At 51.6% G+C, this 16,979-nt stretch overlaps 1 protein-coding gene across 18 annotated transcripts in view; it reads left to right on the forward strand.

The window, feature by feature from the left end:
• The window catches only part of Cux1 (cut like homeobox 1), a 349,043-nt gene that overhangs the window by 302,078 nt on the left and 29,986 nt on the right, over positions 1–16,979 (forward strand). For 14 of the 18 annotated variants that reach the window (XM_074075668.1, XM_074075669.1, XM_074075671.1 and 11 more), the window contains 3 exons: positions 6,484–6,786; positions 10,107–10,295; positions 14,737–15,001. The exons of the other annotated variants lie outside the window; for them this stretch is intronic. In XM_074075668.1, coding sequence (XP_073931769.1) covers positions 6,484–6,786; positions 10,107–10,295; positions 14,737–15,001 — 757 coding nt within the window. The remainder of the gene's footprint in view (positions 1–6,483; positions 6,787–10,106; positions 10,296–14,736; positions 15,002–16,979) is intronic. 18 annotated transcript variants of the gene reach the window in all.

A 16,979-nucleotide genomic window follows, 5' to 3' on the forward strand; every position in this document is an offset into this window, starting at 1 on the left:
GTCCTTCTGAATGTGCAGTTCGCCTTATGGCATGCCAGCAGTAAAAATGTCACTTACAATAATTACTTTTTGGTGGAAATGCTTGCTGACTTCCTACCTTCAAGCTGTTTTTTACACAGTGGGGAGATAATAAGAAATGACTTTATCCTGACTGCTCAAATGAACACTAAATGGAATTTGGGTTATTATTACCGCGATAGAGGGCTGAGTATGGAAATTGCAGCATGGATCGGATAAACTGCAGAGAGATTTGTCTTGGAAAATTGTGGTGGGTGTGCGTTTTCTATCAGCCTCTATAGAAAACTTAAGGCAGCTGTTGTTTGCCTGCTGTTTGGGGATTATAATATTCCTATAATCTTTTTATGGCTCCTGAATGCCTGTATATTTCAGGTCTTCAGTCCCTGTCTCTGCCCTCTGTGCTTCCTAACCGAGCTCCTCTTACACAAGACCCAACGCCACATAGAGGAATTAGTCCACACAGATAACCATTGCTGCCAGAACCAGATGGATCAACCCCAGACCTGCAGGCTGCAAACTCCCTGAAAGCAAGCTTTTGCCTAGTTTCTGTTGCCCAGTGCCTAGCAGAATACATGATACAGAGTGGTGCTTTAAAAATGTGTGAATGGATGGATGGATGGATGGATGGATGGGTGGGTGGGTGGATGATGGATGGATGGGTGGGTGGGTGGGTGGGTGGATGAAGGTGGGTGGATGAATGGATGGTAGAGGATGGATGGGTGAATGGATGATGGATAAGGATGGATGAGTGGATGGATAGATGGAAGAGGATTGGTGGATGAGGTTGGATGGATGGAAAGATGGATGAGGATGGATGGGTGTGTGGATGAGGATGGGTAGATGGATGGGTGGGGGTTGGTGGACGAATGGGTAGTAGAGGATGGGTGGATGGATGGATGGTGAAGGATGGATGAGGATGGCTGGATGGATGGATGGAGAAGGATGGATGAGGATGGTGGTAGAGGATGGGTGGATGGATGGATGAGGGTGGGTGGATGGTGGTAGACAATGGGTGGATGGCTGGATGGTAAAGGATGGATGTGGATGGTGGTAGACGATGGATGGATGGATAAAGACACAGGCAGGCTGTCATGGTTTTTAGCAGACACCAGATGGATAAAAACATCAAAGCATTCCAGTCCTGCTCTAGTTCCTATCCTTGCTCTGTCCAAGGAGCTCTGAGCAGATCGAGCGCCTGATTTCCCAGCCTGGAGTGTGGGTGTTGTCATCCAGAGCTGTTAGGAGATTGGCTGGACCTTGCACAACACCCTAAGCACACTGCCTCGTGCATACGTGGTAGGAAATGGGTTTTGGGTCCCTTCCCTGATCCCTGTTGTGGACTGGCTTCTGTGACTCATCATTGTGTTTTCGAGATGCACACATGTTGACACAGGAATTGCAGAGAAACCATCCCGGAAGGCAGGCCTCTGGCAGATGCACAGTGCAGGGCGTGGGCACAGCCCAGCTGTGCAGATGGCTCTCTGGGATGGGGAACAGATGAGTCGTTCCTGGCTGCCCCTGGTTGAGAGGACTGAATGCATGCATTCCCTCCCATGAGCCTTAGCACAGTGCCTGCACACAGTAAGTGCCCAATAAATGTCAGCTTCAAAAATGGCTGAAAGTAGAGTTTCTTCACGTCATCTCCCTCTTTGCCCCAGGGCACCCCTGCTGCATGCCTCCTCTGAATTGGGGGACAGTGACTTACTTTCCTTCTTACTATTTAATGTCTATAATATTTCAAACATAAAATGCTAAGCTGGATGTGATGGTGTGCACTATAATCCCAGCACTCAGGAGGTGGAGGCAGGAGAATTGTGAGTTCAAGGCCAGCCTAGGCTACATGGTGAGCCTGTCTCAAAACAAAAACAAGACCAAAAGCAAGTGGTAAAGTAAGGCAACAAACACCGACACACCCAACTTCAACCTTACCTTTTGAGCATAACTTAAAAATAAACTCTTTCCCGTGTAGCACAGGCTGGCCTGGAACTTGGGACCCTCCCTCCTCAGCCTCATGAGTTCTGGGCTTACAGGTGTGATCCACCATGCCTGGTTTAGTTCTATATGCTTTGAAAAGAAATAAGACATTAAAGCTAGAGTGGAAGCTAACTCCATTCCTTCTAGAAGACAACTACTGTGGGTCTTGAGTTTGCTGTGACATTTTAGCCTCACCCTGTGCCTAAATAGTCTTACACACACAGTGTGAGCAAGCCTCCCACCCACATCCCAGCCTTAAGCTCTGTACCTGAGCCCTGGCCTGCTTTCCGAGCTCCCTGTGCCCGCAGAACTGGTACATGTGGCTTGGCTCTTACATTCTCCTGCTGGTGGTGGCATGCTATTGTATGAACAGGCCGTGATTTGAGTCCCTCTGTTTCCTGGGGATGACATTGTTTAGGGCTATTTCAGGTGACCCCTCCATAAATGTTCTGTACCCAGTGAGTGTGTAGAAGAAAAGCAATACTGGACAAAGGCAGCCCCATCCTCAGATAAGCCTGTCCGCCACCCCCGGGCACCAGGATCCAAACACAGACATCCCGTGTGTAGCCGATTCTAAGGCCTTGCACAGCCCAGCCTCTGGGATCAGTCTCTTGCTACTCCCTGCCTTCATGCCTCAAACCCACCGGACACCTCCTCACCCCAAGGCTTTCTGCATTCTTTCTAGGTACCCAGAGCCATCTGCCTCCCTTCCCACCGTCCCCCTCCTCCCTTCCCACCGTCCCCCTCCTCCCTTCCCACCATCCCTTTGGTTCCTGTTCCAGCATGAGAGTCCCCAGCAGGAGGCCTCTGTCATCCCTAGGCCAGTACACCCCCCACCACATATGCTCCCATCGTTTGAGTACCCATTGCCCTTTAGGGCTCCATCCTGTTTCATGGCTATCTTCCCCCAGGGGAGGAGACAGGCCTACCTCCTCTGTGTCCTCAGGGCGAAAGAATGACATGCCTTCCATTCCCTCTCTCCACCTTTTTCCTAAGTGAGTTTTTGTTGAAGGAAAATGTGCAAGCAGTAAAGTTCACTCTTCACTACTGGAACTGTTCTATAGAGGGTTTTGTTGTTCTGTTTTAATATTCAGTCTTTTTTTTTTTAATTAGCATAGGAATCTTAACAAGATATAAAATAAAAGCCAGGCACAGTTGTGCATGCCTGTAATCCCTGCACTCAGGAGGCTGAGTTAGGAAGATCATGAGTTTGAGGCCAGCCTGTACTATAAAGCCAGACCCCACCTCAACTATTAAAAAAAGATACGGGGTAATTCCATCATCCCCCAGATATTCCCTCATGCCTCTTTGAAGGCAACCCCTACCCCTCACCCTTAGCAACAACTGCTCTGTCTTGGCTTTTCTAGGATGTCATTTAAATGCCCCTGTAGGTCTCAAGTGTCACCAGCACCTCAGTCACGTGTTAGGCACTAGGGATGAATCAGCAATAAGTCATGAGAGATTTTATGTTGAATATATACCTCTATATAAACAAGTATATTTCAGTAGAATTCAGTAAGTCATTTGAAAAAGAAAACGTCAGGCTGGGTGTGGTGGCATGCCCGGCTACTCAGAGGTGGAGGCAGGCCAGTCACAAATTTGAAGCCAGCCTAGGCAACGTTAACACAAGACTGTCTGAAAAACTAAAAGCAAAATGGGCCAGTGGAGTGAGCCAAGTGGTAGAGCACTTGCCTAGCAACCGTGAGGTCCTGAGTTCAAACCCCCGCGCCTCCAAAAAGTCAAATTCATATTGTCTTCATTCAGCAGCAGCCATGAGGCAGATTCATTCCTTGTGATGATCCTGTCTGCTGCTGTCAGATGAGGGGATGAGGTGACACAAGGAGTCCTGAGTCACTGATGTCACACAGCCAGCCAGTGGAGGTGGCCCCTCCCCCAGCTCAGATCTCCTTTTTCTTCTTATAATTACTATTTTCAGTTACCTGGAGCAGAGCAAGTCCTCATTGTTTCAGAAAATACTGCTTTAATCAGAGGGCTCCACTAGCTACCTTTCTGGAAAGATAAAGTGATAAAATCTCTCTGTTGAAACATTTCTTGTCCCATCAGAGTCACCCAGGTGAGCCAGGCATGGTGTTGCATGCCTGTAATCCCCAAACTCAGGAGGCTGAGGCAGGAGTATCGAGACTTCCTAGCCAACCTGGGTTACGTAGTGAGACCCTGTCTCAAAAAATAAAAAGTCACAGAGGCCATCAGTTGCCCTTCCTTGTGCCGTGGGTGCTTGTTGACAGGCGTGTTGTCACGTGGGTCATGCCATGTGGCTGTGGCTCTCTGAAGGCCTCTCTCCAGGGCCATGCTCCTGGGTTAAATTCACATACCTCCAGCCTAGCCCAAAAAACGTGGACAATTCTGCCTTCTCTGACCCAAAGCCACAGCACCATCTGCATGCTCCATCTGTCCGTGAATAAACTGTCCCGCAGGAAGCCAGCTCAGACGCCAGCTTGCCACACTGTGTCACTTCCACACAGTCCAGGACCAGGCAGGTTGGTTGAAGGCGTCTTTGCCTTTGTGGGCAGTCCCAGGCAGCTCGGAGACTCTGGTAATAAGTGCCGAGCACCTCCAGTGAGCACTCTGGGGTTCCGATGGCTACAATAGGCACGGAGGCCTGCCAAGCGCACCTGGAGGAAGAAGGTTCCACCCCCTCGAGGTGCCCGGTGAGATGTACCCACCAGGCCCCCAGCACAAAACCAGGGGCGGTTTATTAGCCCGGCAGCCATGATTTTGACCTTGCTGTGGGTTAGAGGACACAAACCTGGGAAGAAGTCTGTTTATCATGTAGGGAATTCGTGCCATCCTTGACAGGAGACGGGGAGCAAGATGGATGACCTGCCGAATCAGGTCCTCGCATGGGTGACTCGGACCAAATTTCCAGTACAATTGCTTTTGCTGCTTCCGATACAAAAACAACATTGCTAGGTTTTACATCCAGTTGTCTGGTGACCTGGGGGTGAGCAGAGAGGACAAATCTGATTTGTAGGATTCTTATTGCCTTAAAGATTGATACGGACCATTTCTGCCTTTTGCATGCCTCTCTTTTACATCGCTCACAAACTAGTTTGGTTGTTCTATAACCTGATTTTCCAGACTGAAAACACTGCTTTCTGGGATGGCAGGACTTGGTACCAGCTCAGGACAAGAAACAGATTTTATCAAGTTGAATGGCGATTATTTTATTCAGGGTTTCACTCTTCCCAGGCATGCCTAGAAAATACTCCTTGTATTTGGGGCCTGTTTTCCATCTTCTGGAGTTCAGAGTCGGGTATTAGCCTGACTCTGAGCAATCCACACTCCAGTTACACTAAGCTGAAGATAAATTCGTCCTCGGGGGTGCCTTTCTTCTTTACCTGTATCACAGTCTTTTGGAGCACATGCTCGTGTGCCACTGTGGCTGAGGGACCTGCCAGGGTCTGCTAGAGCAGCAAGCAAGAGAAGGCCCTGTCCTCTGTCACCTGTCAGCCCTCTGTCACCTTTCTACATGACCACACCTGGCCTGGCCCCTCTAGTGCACACTGCGAGGCCTCACCACATGTCAGCCTCCATTGAGGTCGGGAGCAGTTACACCGGACAGTGAGCTGGGCTGAAGGCAGAGTACCTTGTGGACAGGACCACTTACCACTTCCTCCTGGGTGACCTTTCTCTGTCATTGGAAATTAGGAAATGTCCAGGCTTTATTCCAGACACCTCAACCCAGACTCAAGCCTCTTTGGTCAGGTTTCATAGGTAAACAGGGTGACACTTCTGATTGGGCCCTGAAGTGTGACCCTAAAGTTTTGCACAACCCCTCCTGAAGCAGGAAGCGTATGGGTGCCTGATGGGCCACACCAGCCCTGTCATCTCTGGTGTCGCCCATGGCATTGTGTTCCCCTCTGCTAGAGTTGAACACTGGGGAGGCCACTGTTAGTCCTAATTAAAAAAAAAAAAAAAAAAAGCTAACCAATGCAAGGCCCTGAGACCTGTGTCTCCCTGGGCCACCGTGGGAACCAGCAGCAGAGACTTTAGTTCAGGGGTCATTGTAACTGTGGTGACCACACATCACAGGCAGCCCTCACTCAAGACGATCTGTCTGTTCTTTTTGTTCTGGACAGAATAATTCTGCAAATTACAGTCTAGCCGCGGTCTTCTGAATTATTAGAATTACGGGTTTCATTAAAAGAAAAGGTAGCAGCAAGGACATGTGATTACTATAACATATTTTCTGCAAAATGCCCTGAGATTAAGCTTTCAGAACCCTTTTATTTAAACCTCGAGGGTTTTATTTTTCCTGTTGATGTTATTTTTGTTCTTTTAATGCAGAAAATTAGAGGTTACTCTCAGTCAAAAATTAAAAAAAAAAAAAAGCTACAAAACAAGGGATGACAATTCGTAGACAACCACACCACACCCTTCTGGTACAGAGTGTTTGATTAGCATTTCCTAGAGGGAAAAAAAGGCGCTATGCACGGTGAGAGACAGCGGTTTTCATGTTTTTAATTTCAGAAAGCACTCCAAAGACCTCCGCCAGCTGCAGCCCCGCTCCTGAGTCACCAGTGAGCTCCAGTGAGTCCGTGAAGAGCTTGACAGAGTTGATCCAGCAGCCCTGTCCACCCATTGACACCAGTAAGGACAGCAAAGCCCCAGAACCCAGCGACCTGCCAGCCTCAGACTCCCAGCCCACAACCCCACTGCCTCTCTCCGGACACTCGGCCCTCAGTATCCAAGAGTTAGTAGCCATGTCTCCAGAGCTGGACACCTACGGCATAACCAAAAGAGTCAAGGAGGTGCTGACGGACAATAACCTTGGTAGGTCCCCTGTCTCAGGTCAGGTCATTTCCTGTTTGTGGCCTTGGGTGAAAGCCAAGGCTGAGCCAGCCAAAGGGTCTGAATGGTTACAGACTACTTATAAGAACCCAGTCCAGTCCAGGTGCCGTGACTCACACCTGTAATCCCAGCTACTCAGGAGGCAGAGGTCAGGGGGATCAAGGTTTGAAGCCAGCCTGGGCAAAAAGTTGTCAAGACTCCATCTCAATAAATAAGCTGAATGTGGTGGCCCATATCAGTAATCCCAGGTACTCAGGAGGCAGAGATAGAAGGACTGCTATTTGAGGCCACCTTGGCAAACAGTAAATGAGACCTGATCTCAACATACAAACCAGAGCATGGTGGTACATGCCTATAATCCCAGCTACACAGGAAGCATAGGTACAATCACAGTCTGAGGCTAGCCCCAAGCAAAAAGCCCAAGACCCTATATGAAAAATACAGAAGCAAAAAGGGCTGGGAGCGTGGCTCAGTGGTACAGCGCCTGCCTAGCAAGTGCAAGGCCCTAAGTTTAAACCCCAGTACCACAAGAAAAAAGAGAAAAGAAACAGTCCTGGGGATACAGCTCAGTGGTAAAGGGCCTGCCTAGCATGTGTGAGTCCTGGGTTCCATCCCCAGTGCTACAAAAAAAGAACCTGAAACATCCTGCAGTTGTGACACTAGGGACTCATGAGAACCTGGGTCTGTCCCAGCACCCCCTCCCTTCCCAGGACCCCTTGGAAGAGGAGGCCACAGAGACCTCAGAGCACCTGTATTGTGATATGCTCAGCAGAGCCCCCAACCCATGGTGGGCACCAGAGGTGGGATGGCTTTGTAGGAGAGCGAGAGCTGTCCCCAGCGTTCCCTCCCTGTGTGGGGCAAGCCCCTCAGTGAGGCTGGAGTAATGATGCCAGTCCCAGCAGTTCCCAGCCCCTGCCTGGTGGCTGGTCACCGTCTACTATTGTTACTGCTGTTCTCACTGCCTTGCAAAGCCATGTCCATTCCCCAGGCCCTCCACAGGACAAAGCAACCCTGCAGAACAGATGTCACCCTCCCACAGTGTGAGTCCCAGGCCATCTGCCTAGCACGTGCCTCAGCCTCCAGGCTCTGCCCAAGGTGGCTCACGGGGCTTTGTGTCACCGCTGGGTAGTAGCCGTGGTCCTAAGAATATCAGGGCATTTCAGCTGCTGCAGCGTGGTGTTAGTGGGATAAGGCTGTCCTGAGCAGCCACTCCTGTGTCCTGTGTCCTCCTTAGTCCCAGGTTGGAGCCACAGCGAAGCAGTGTTAAACACCACAGAGTGACTGAAATCCAACCAGGACCTTGGGGACGGGGCCTGTGGGGGTAGCTGCTGTCTCCCAAGGGAGGAAACAGGCAAGTAGCTGAGTTCTGTACATTCTACCTAATGACCTGCAGCCTGGGATCAGACCACCTGCCTACGCCCACCCCCATTCCTGCAGCGCATGTGCAAAACAGAGCTCAAGGAAAAGTAGCATCAACCGAGAGCATTTGTCATTAAGTTCAGTCACAGAAGTGTAAACGTTGATTCGAGAACGTGGCCCGAGTCCCATATGCTCATCGGTTATTGAAACGTGCGGGATTCCTAGACTTGAGTCATCCCCTCCTTCGTCTCAGCCTTGTCACAAGTCCAAGAAAGCAGGCCTGCCCACTCCGACAGAAAGCGTCCTTCCATGTAAACATTGAGCGTCAGTTGGGGAAAATTCCCATTTCACAACGCCAGGTCGAGAGGTCGCAGCTTCGAGATGGCAGCACACACTGGAGCCTCCTCCTTGGCACTGCCCCCTAGTTGCCATCTTGCTGGAGACGGTTGACATAGGCTTCGTGCGGCCAGGGCCACACCCCAAGGGAAAGAAAGGCCCATCGCGGGTCCCTGGAAGCAAACCTGAGTTACACGGGGAATCCATTTGTGTGCACATTTCACTTGATGGACTCTAGAGCTATCTGCTGTTTTCAAATGACTGTGACCCAGAAGTGATGGGGAGACACATCCAGGAAACCTCTAAAATAATACAATTTCTCGAGAATAAGGCTTGCCAGACACCAGTGGTCACACCTGTAATCCCAGCTACTCAGGAGGCAGCGATCGGGAGGATTGAGGTTTGAGGCCAGCCCAGGCACAGTCATGTCTTCTCTTAGACCTGCCCTGGGAGCCCAGGTGGGGTGTGTCGATGTCACAGCTGGAGGACGTTACGCCTCCATGACCGCCTGCCATGGTGGGGAAGAGGCACACTCTACCTGGGATTCCGTGTTCTGGGCGATCAGTGGGACCAGACGCTGGCCTCTCTGATCACAGGCTCCACCTCCCCTGCTAAGTCCTAGTCATACAGGCTCTGCTGTGAGGTCATGCAAGTGACAGGGTGTTTGATGGGTAGCTTTAAATGTGAATGGCTCTCAGAAAAGCGAGCCTTTCTTTTAAGCCTCTGCCGAGCTGTGTAGACGTGGCACCCTGTGCCCTCCATCCCATGCTCCCTGTGATCGGCCTCAGCAAGCCTCTCCCCTGCCCAGGAGAAGAAAGGGACCTGGCAAGGGTTTGACCCTCTTTGAGTGCAGGCCGCAGGATCAGCCTGCCTTTCAAACCCAGATCTGGGAGCTCTTCTCTTTCCTGCTGTGGCCTGGGATCAAGTGCCCTGTTCTCTCAGGCAGACCTGTAACCTTGCTAATCACAAAAGCAGAGGCCTGCGTTTAGGGATTTAACCGTCTCTGAGAGATAATCGCAGGTGGTGTCTAGGCCCAGTTCTGGCACCTGGTGGCTTCTGTAAGAGCAGCATCATTTGTCATGTGTACATGGAATGCAGTCCCCTCCTCAGTGGAGCTATTAGAAGTCTCATCAAAGAAATGTTTGAAGACAGTGAAGCATGGTGGTACATGTCTATAATCCCAGCTATGTGGGAGGCACAAATAGGAGGATCGTGGTCCAGCCCTCCCCAGGCAAAAAAACACAAGACCCTATCCAAAAGATTACCAAAGCAAAAAAGGGCTGGGATATGACACAAGTGGTAGAGTGCCTGCCTAGCAGTTACAAGGCTCTGAGTTCAAATCCCAGTACTGCTCCCAAAAAAATTAAAAATGAAGCATATCAGGGCTGCAGCTGGGGCTCACTCGTCATGCACAAGGCCCTGGGTTCAATCTCCAATACCACAAGAAAGGAAAGAAAAATGTTTCTACAAAGATTGGTTCCAAGCCAGGCTCCCGCTGGCTAGACTCCAGGCTATTGAATCTGCGTGTCTGGTTTCAACTTGACACTTGCTTGTCCTCTCAGAGTCCTGACTATCAGTGACCATGTCTGGGTTTGCTCTTCCTCCAGGTCAGCGCTTATTTGGGGAGACCATCCTGGGGCTCACACAAGGCTCCGTGTCCGACCTCCTCGCGCGCCCAAAGCCCTGGCACAAGCTCAGCCTCAAGGGACGGGAGCCCTTTGTCCGCATGCAGCTGTGGCTGAATGACCCCAACAACGTGGAGAAACTGATGGACATGAAGCGAATGGAGAAAAAAGGTATGGCCCCACTCGCATGCCCATTGAGGCTGACCCTGACCACAGCGCCAGAGGATGCAGTCAGCAGCTGGGAGTAACTCAGAGGGAAGACTTGTCGCTTTTGGGACTGGCTGCCTGAATGTGAAGACCTCCCAGCCCTGGAGGCACAGCACAGGGTGATAGCTGGTTCCAGGTCACACTGAGCAAAAGTTCTCAAGATCCTGTCTCAACAACAAAAAAATAAACCGGGCGTGGTGGTGTGCCCCTGTAATCCCAGCCACAGCAGGAAGCATAAATGGGATAGAGATCCTTGGCAGCCCAGGGACTAAAGTAAGACCCTATTCAAAAATAAATAAATAAATAACCACAGTAAAATGGGCCAGAGATATGGCCCAAGTGGCAGAGCACCTCCCTTACCAAGTGCAAACTCAAAGTCCCAAGTTCAAATCCTAATACTGCAAAAAAATACTACTACATCAGTTGCTGAGTGTCAGCAGTTTTCAGTACAATATTCAAGTCATACCCTATCTGAAAGCAGCACTGACCACAGTGCTCTTGGGGCGGCTGCTCTCAGCACTGTGGAGCCCCCAGTCACTTCCTAAGCAGCCCCCGACCTTTCAGACATCAGGAGAGAGAAGGACCCTGGTATCTCCATTCCCTGTTGTGCCTGGCGCAAAGGAGTAGTCCCCCCACAGAGATCTGCTGGGCTTCCCGGGCCTCTGCTTCCTTCCGCACAGGCTGTGAGCACCATCTTGTGTTGAAAAAGAGTTACTGTCCCAACACTCCTGGGCTTCCTGACAGCCCAGGTTCCCAGAGTGGCTCCAGTGCCGCTGTCACCAGCTGCAGCAGGTGACCAGGCAGGTGACCCATCTATATCATCTAACAAGTGCTCAACCAATCAGAGTTGCTCATTTGTACTCTTTCAAAATAAATCATGGAAGCTGGGCACTGGTAGCTCACGCCTGTAATCGCAGCTCCTTGGGAGGCTGAGATCAGGAGGATCGAGGTTCAAGGTCAGCCAGGGCAAAAAATTAGAGATCCCATCTCAACCAAATAGCTGGACATGGTCGTGTACACCTGTCTTCCCAAACTATGTGGGAGGGTGAGATCAGGAGGATTGTGGTTCAGACCAGCCCATGCAAAAAGTTTGCAAGACCTCTCATCTCAGTGGAAAAAAGCTGGGCGTGGTGGCACACCTGTCATCCCAGCCAGAAGCATAGAGTAGGACGATCATAGTCCAGGCCAGCCCGGGCAAAAAGCAAGACCCTATCTCCAAGATAACCAGAGCCAAAAGGACCCTGGAAGCATGGCTGAAGCATCAGAGCGCCTGCCTAGCAAGCGCGAAACCCTGACTTCAAACCACAGTACTGCCAAAAGTAAATACATAAATGGATATGTCCCCAGCCTGGCATAGACTGAGAATGCCGCAGCAGGTAATCTATAGCGTGCTGTGCCCATGCGTGTATGGGTGGTACCCACGTACACCTGCGCTCGCAGACATGCACACGCACGCTCAGCTGTCCCAGCGGTGACCCGAGCAATCGACCGCCTTCTCCCTTGACATTTGCTTCAGACCCGAGTGTCCGCACTAAGTACAGCTGGCTAGCTTGCTGTGGCTCCAGGCCCCTTCACACAGCGCTGCTGCACAGGAGGCCACCATATGCCGGGGCGGCCTCAGATCAGGCCAAGTGAAGCCTTCAGTTTCCTCATCAGTGAACAGTGACAGAGGTCCCGGTGGCAGTGAGACCTGGAGTAAAGGACCTAGCACCTGCTAGTGCTGCTAACCTTGATGCTGTGTCACTTAGCGCCAGTCACTCACAAGAACTGGGGAAGGAGTAAGGCGCTTGCGTGGTACGCACAAGGCCCCAGTAAAGAATTCCGCACCATGTTCCAAACTTAGTCCGCTAGAAAGATGAGCGTGGACAGTTCCTTTACGGGAGCAGTCAGAGTGAGTTTTGTTCTCTGGGCTTTGTTTTTGGAGACAAGGCATTGCTGTGCAGCCCACACTGGCCTTGAACTTGTGATCCTCCTGCCTCTGCCTTCAAGTGCTGGGATCACAGGTGTGTGCACGCGCTGGGGCATGCTAGGCAAGCTGTGCTTCCGAGCCCCCCCCTCAGAGTGGTTTCTAAGTCAAAGCACAGTTGGCTGTGACCGAGTGACACAGCCATCCAGAACCTCAGTTCCAGCATCCCCTCTTCGCTCTTTTTATTTTTGCCATCCATCCACCTGGACAGGTCCATAGGCAGTGGGTGGGCACCAGTCTCCACCCTGGCTGGCTCCAGAGGGGAAACCTAGGTCCTCCTCCCCTTCCCCAGCTGCTCTGCCCCTCCAGGCAAGCCCCATCTCCCCCAAGCCCTAGGCCTACTCTGACCTCTTCTTCCCCTGGGCACCCCGCCCACACTGCCCTCTGCCTCAAAGCTGGCTCAAGCAGCTTGACTTTCCGGCCCTGTCCCATCCTCATCATCCAGCCCTCTGCTCACTCTCTGCCTTTTCTCAAGCCGGTGACTTGAGGTCCCCTGCCCCAGCCTTGGGGATGTTACTGCTACCACCAGCCCCACCTCTAGCATCGAGCATCTTGACCTCCTTAGCACTCAGCCATCCAGCTTTCTTGCCACTCCAAACTTCTCCAACCTCCAGGGGGTGCCTGGCCCCCCTTACCATCTGACCAGCTTTTCCCTCTTCACTCCACCTTACCTGGGCTCTCAGTGGCCCTGACTCTCACAGCCCCTCCCCTGCCCCCCGCCTTCCAGTCTACCCCTGCATCCTGAATTTCCTTCCCCCATAGCCACCTCTCATCCTCTCTGGCTATCATGCTCCTCCCACTCCCGCATGGAGCATCCCAGACATCCCCCTGGGCTTCTGGGTAATTCTGGAGAGCCTCCCACACCTGCCTGAGCCTGGGTCTCCTCCTCTTGTTGCTGCCACCTTCCATGGGGTCCCCAGTACTGCTCCCCAGCCTGGCCAGGCCTCTCGGTCCCACTCCCTTTCCCTTACCTCTTCCCTCTCCCTCCTCAGATCCCCTTGCCCCGGCCTTCCTGCTTCCCACAATCCCTGCAACCCCTCTGTGTCTCCACCCTTCCTCCCTCCCTGGCTCAGGACCCATCTGCAGTTCCTCCCTGCAGCCAGGGTGCTCACAGGTATCACCAGCTCTCTCCCCCGACCTCTTTCCCTGCAGCTCAGAGATGTCGTCTGCTCACTCTTATCTTTATTTATTTATTTATTTTTGCCATACTGGGGTTTGAACTCAGGGCGTACACCTTAAGCCACTCCACCCAGCCCTTTTTTGTGATGGGTATTTTTGAGATAATAGGGTCTTGAGAACTATTTGACCAGACTGGCTTGGAACCATGACCCTCCTGATCACTGCCTCCTTGATTAGCTAGGATTACAGGCGTGAGCCACCGGCACCCAGCTCACTCTTATCTTTAAACACCACCACCCCCCAGCTCTGGTCTCCCCTGGAGAAGCGACACCAGCCTGGCTTCATGACAGAGTAACTCAGGCCATCCCCAGTCTTCCTCCCTCCCATTCACCATTCAGCTGCCCACCACAGCCTCCACACCCCTGGTTGTCCCCCAGTCACCAAATCCAAAGGACATCCTAGAACATTCCTGGCAGTTGACACTGTTGACCGTCCCTACCCCTGAGGTTGCCTCATCCCTTTTGTGAAGCCTCTGTCCCTGGCGTCCCTGGCTCTCCCCCGTCCCTCTGTGCCATTCGTGGCTTCTTCCTGGAAGCATCCTTTGTGGATGGTGTCTGCCAGGGCCACATTTTGACCCCTGTCCTTCTCATTGGTGACATTGGCTTCCACTACAGTTTCTATTCTCATGGTTCCCCAATTCCTGTCACCGTGGCTCAAATCAATATTCAGAGGTCTTTGGTTAAAATCTTTTCATTACTGCTTATTGCTGTCACAGCTGATATCAAATTTGTGGCTCTGCCCATCCTCCAACTTCACATAGGACACCCCTTCCAGCGCCACCTCTGTGTGTGCTGTTTATACACTGTTTTCACTTTCCGCTTTGTTTTGTTTTTGTGGGGAGATTTTTGGTTTTTGAGACAGGGTCTCCCTATGTAGCCCAGGCTGGCCTGGGACTCACGATCCTCCTGCCTCTGCCTCTTTAGTGCTGTATTTCTCCTTTCTAAACAGTCTCCTGCCCTCTTCATTGTCTGCCTCCTTGCCTGTGTTTCCTGGGAAGCCTCCTTAGGCCCCGTCCCAGGCCACATCCAGCGAGCTCCCTCAGTACCGTTACTGTGTCACACTCCACTATGGTCATTCATCTTGATTCTTCCCTGCAGCCCCCACTAAACTGTCCAGTTGTACAGAGACAGCTGGGGACCCCACAGGACATCAGTGTATGTGTGCTGGGGACTGTGTGATCCTAGCGCAGGGTTTTGAGCCCAGGCTCTCGGCTACTTTCACAGCAGGCCTCAACTTCACCTACCATCTCTTCCCCCACAGCCTACATGAAACGACGGCACAGCTCAGTCAGCGACAGCCAGCCCTGCGAGCCCCCCTCCGTGGGCGTGGACTACAGCCAGGGCGCCAGTCCCCAGCCGCAACACCAGCTGAAGAAACCCCGTGTGGTGCTGGCCCCTGAGGAGAAGGAAGCTCTGAAGCGAGCCTATCAGCAGAAGCCATACCCATCCCCCAAAACCATCGAGGAACTTGCCACCCAGCTCAACTTGAAGACCAGCACCGTCATCAACTGGTTCCACAACTACAGGTAGGCCCTGCACCCCAGCCTCTGCTGTCAGGGAGCCCCCAGAGCCACCTGCAGGAGAGCAGCCATTCCCACCATGCAGCAACGCTCTGGACTTGGTCCCCACCCTTGCATAACTGAGGACTCGTGCTGTGGTCAGTTAGTTGGAGTTTATTTGTTTCTTTGGTTGGTTTTGGTTTAGGTGGCACTGGGGTTTGAACTCAGGGCCTCACACTTGCTAGGTAGGCTCTCTACCAGTTGAACCATGCCCCCAACCCTTTTTGCTTTAGTTTTTTTTCTAAATAGGGCCTCATGCTTTTGCCCTGGCTGGCCTCAGCCCCTGATCCTCCTACCTCTGCCTCCTGGGTGGCTTGTTTCACCACCAGTTTTTTGAGATAGTGTCTTGCTAACTTTTTTGCCCTGGCTGTCCTCAAACTATAATCCTCTCGCCAGTGCCACCACACCCATCCCCTAATTGTAATTCGGGTTTTTAACTCCAGGGACAGAAAGCTACATCCCTTCCAGTCATTGTCAGGAAATTAGCCATGACCAGAAGAGAAAAGTCACTCTCGGCTATCTCATGTGATAAAGGGGGAAATAGGCACGTGTGGTCCCGTGAATGATCTGTGACACTTTCCCAGAGTCTTTTATGAAGTAGTATTTTCTAAATTAATTTGATTAGTTTTGTAATTCCATAGTTCAGAGCCTTTCTTGTGGGAAAGTTCATGTGTTAGTGAAGATTTATTGCACATCTGGTAGATCTAGGTTAAGTGTTTGAATCAACATTCCAGCTCTTCCCCACAGCTGCACCAGGGAGGGACAGTGTTATCTTCATGGTGAAAGAAATATAAACTGTAGAGAGCCTGCAAAGGGTGTAGTGCTCTCCACTGTAGACTGGGATGAAAGGTTTGGAAGCGATCATGGACATCCAGTGAAGGACTCTTGACTTGGTAACTCAGCTGTAACCAGACTCCCTGTTGCAACCAGGAATCCCAGGAGCACCGATGGAAATCCCCAAATTAATGCCGTGAAGGGACCATTTCCGTTGCTTGTTCTCATCCGAGCATCATTTTCTCTCGGGCTCAATAAAGCTGGAGTCAGTGCTCCTGGCTACACCACAGCAATCGTGCACACACATGGGATAAACTGCCCAGGTTCTGGATGAAGCATTAAGACTGCCCGGCACCGTGGCTCACACCTATAATCCCCCAGCTACTCAGGAGGCAGAGATCAGGAGGATCACCATTCAAAGCCAGTCCAGGCAAATAGTTCCCAAGACCCTATCTCGAAAAAACCCATCACAAAAAAGGGCTGGTGGAGTGGCTCAAGGTGTAGGCCGAGTTCAAATCCCAGTACCACAAAAAGAAAAAAGAGAGAGAGAAAAGATGTTGACAACCAAGCCACACCCTATTGCCAATAAAGGCTGAGTTAGGAAATGGCAGCTCAGTGTGTGAGCTGAAAACCTACTGCCTGAGCTCCACTGAGGCAGCACTGACCCCAGCCAGGCCTCCTGACTCCCTCCAGGACAGGTGGGATGCACCCACAGCCATGGTGGCTCCCTCCAGTAAGGTGGGAACAGGCAGAGGGAGGCTGGCAATTAGGCTTATAGAGTTCCCTGTCCACAGAAGGAGGCTGTCCCTTGTCTTCTGGCTTCTGACAGCCAAGTAATGCCCTTGATACGGTGGCCCACCAGTCACTGTGGGGATGCCTGTTTGGTGCATTTAGTACAAGCAAATTCAGCTCTCCACCCCAGGCAAGAAGGGGAGGGAGGCCAGGCGCCGGTGGCTCACACTGTAATCCCAGCTACTCAGGGGGCAGCCTGAGCAAATAGTTTGCAAGACCCTATCTCAAAGAAACTCTTCACAAAAAAAGGGCTGATGGAATGGCTCAAGGTGTAGGCCCTGAGTTTAAACCCCAGTACCAAAAAAAAACACCTGGGGAAGGGAGACCCACTTTTAAACATGACCTACAATGAAGCCACTGGGCATGTCAGAGAAGGAAG

This window comes from Castor canadensis, chromosome 6, assembly GCF_047511655.1.
Source record: "Castor canadensis chromosome 6, mCasCan1.hap1v2, whole genome shotgun sequence".
In the NCBI taxonomy this organism is placed as follows: domain Eukaryota; kingdom Metazoa; phylum Chordata; class Mammalia; order Rodentia; family Castoridae; genus Castor; species Castor canadensis.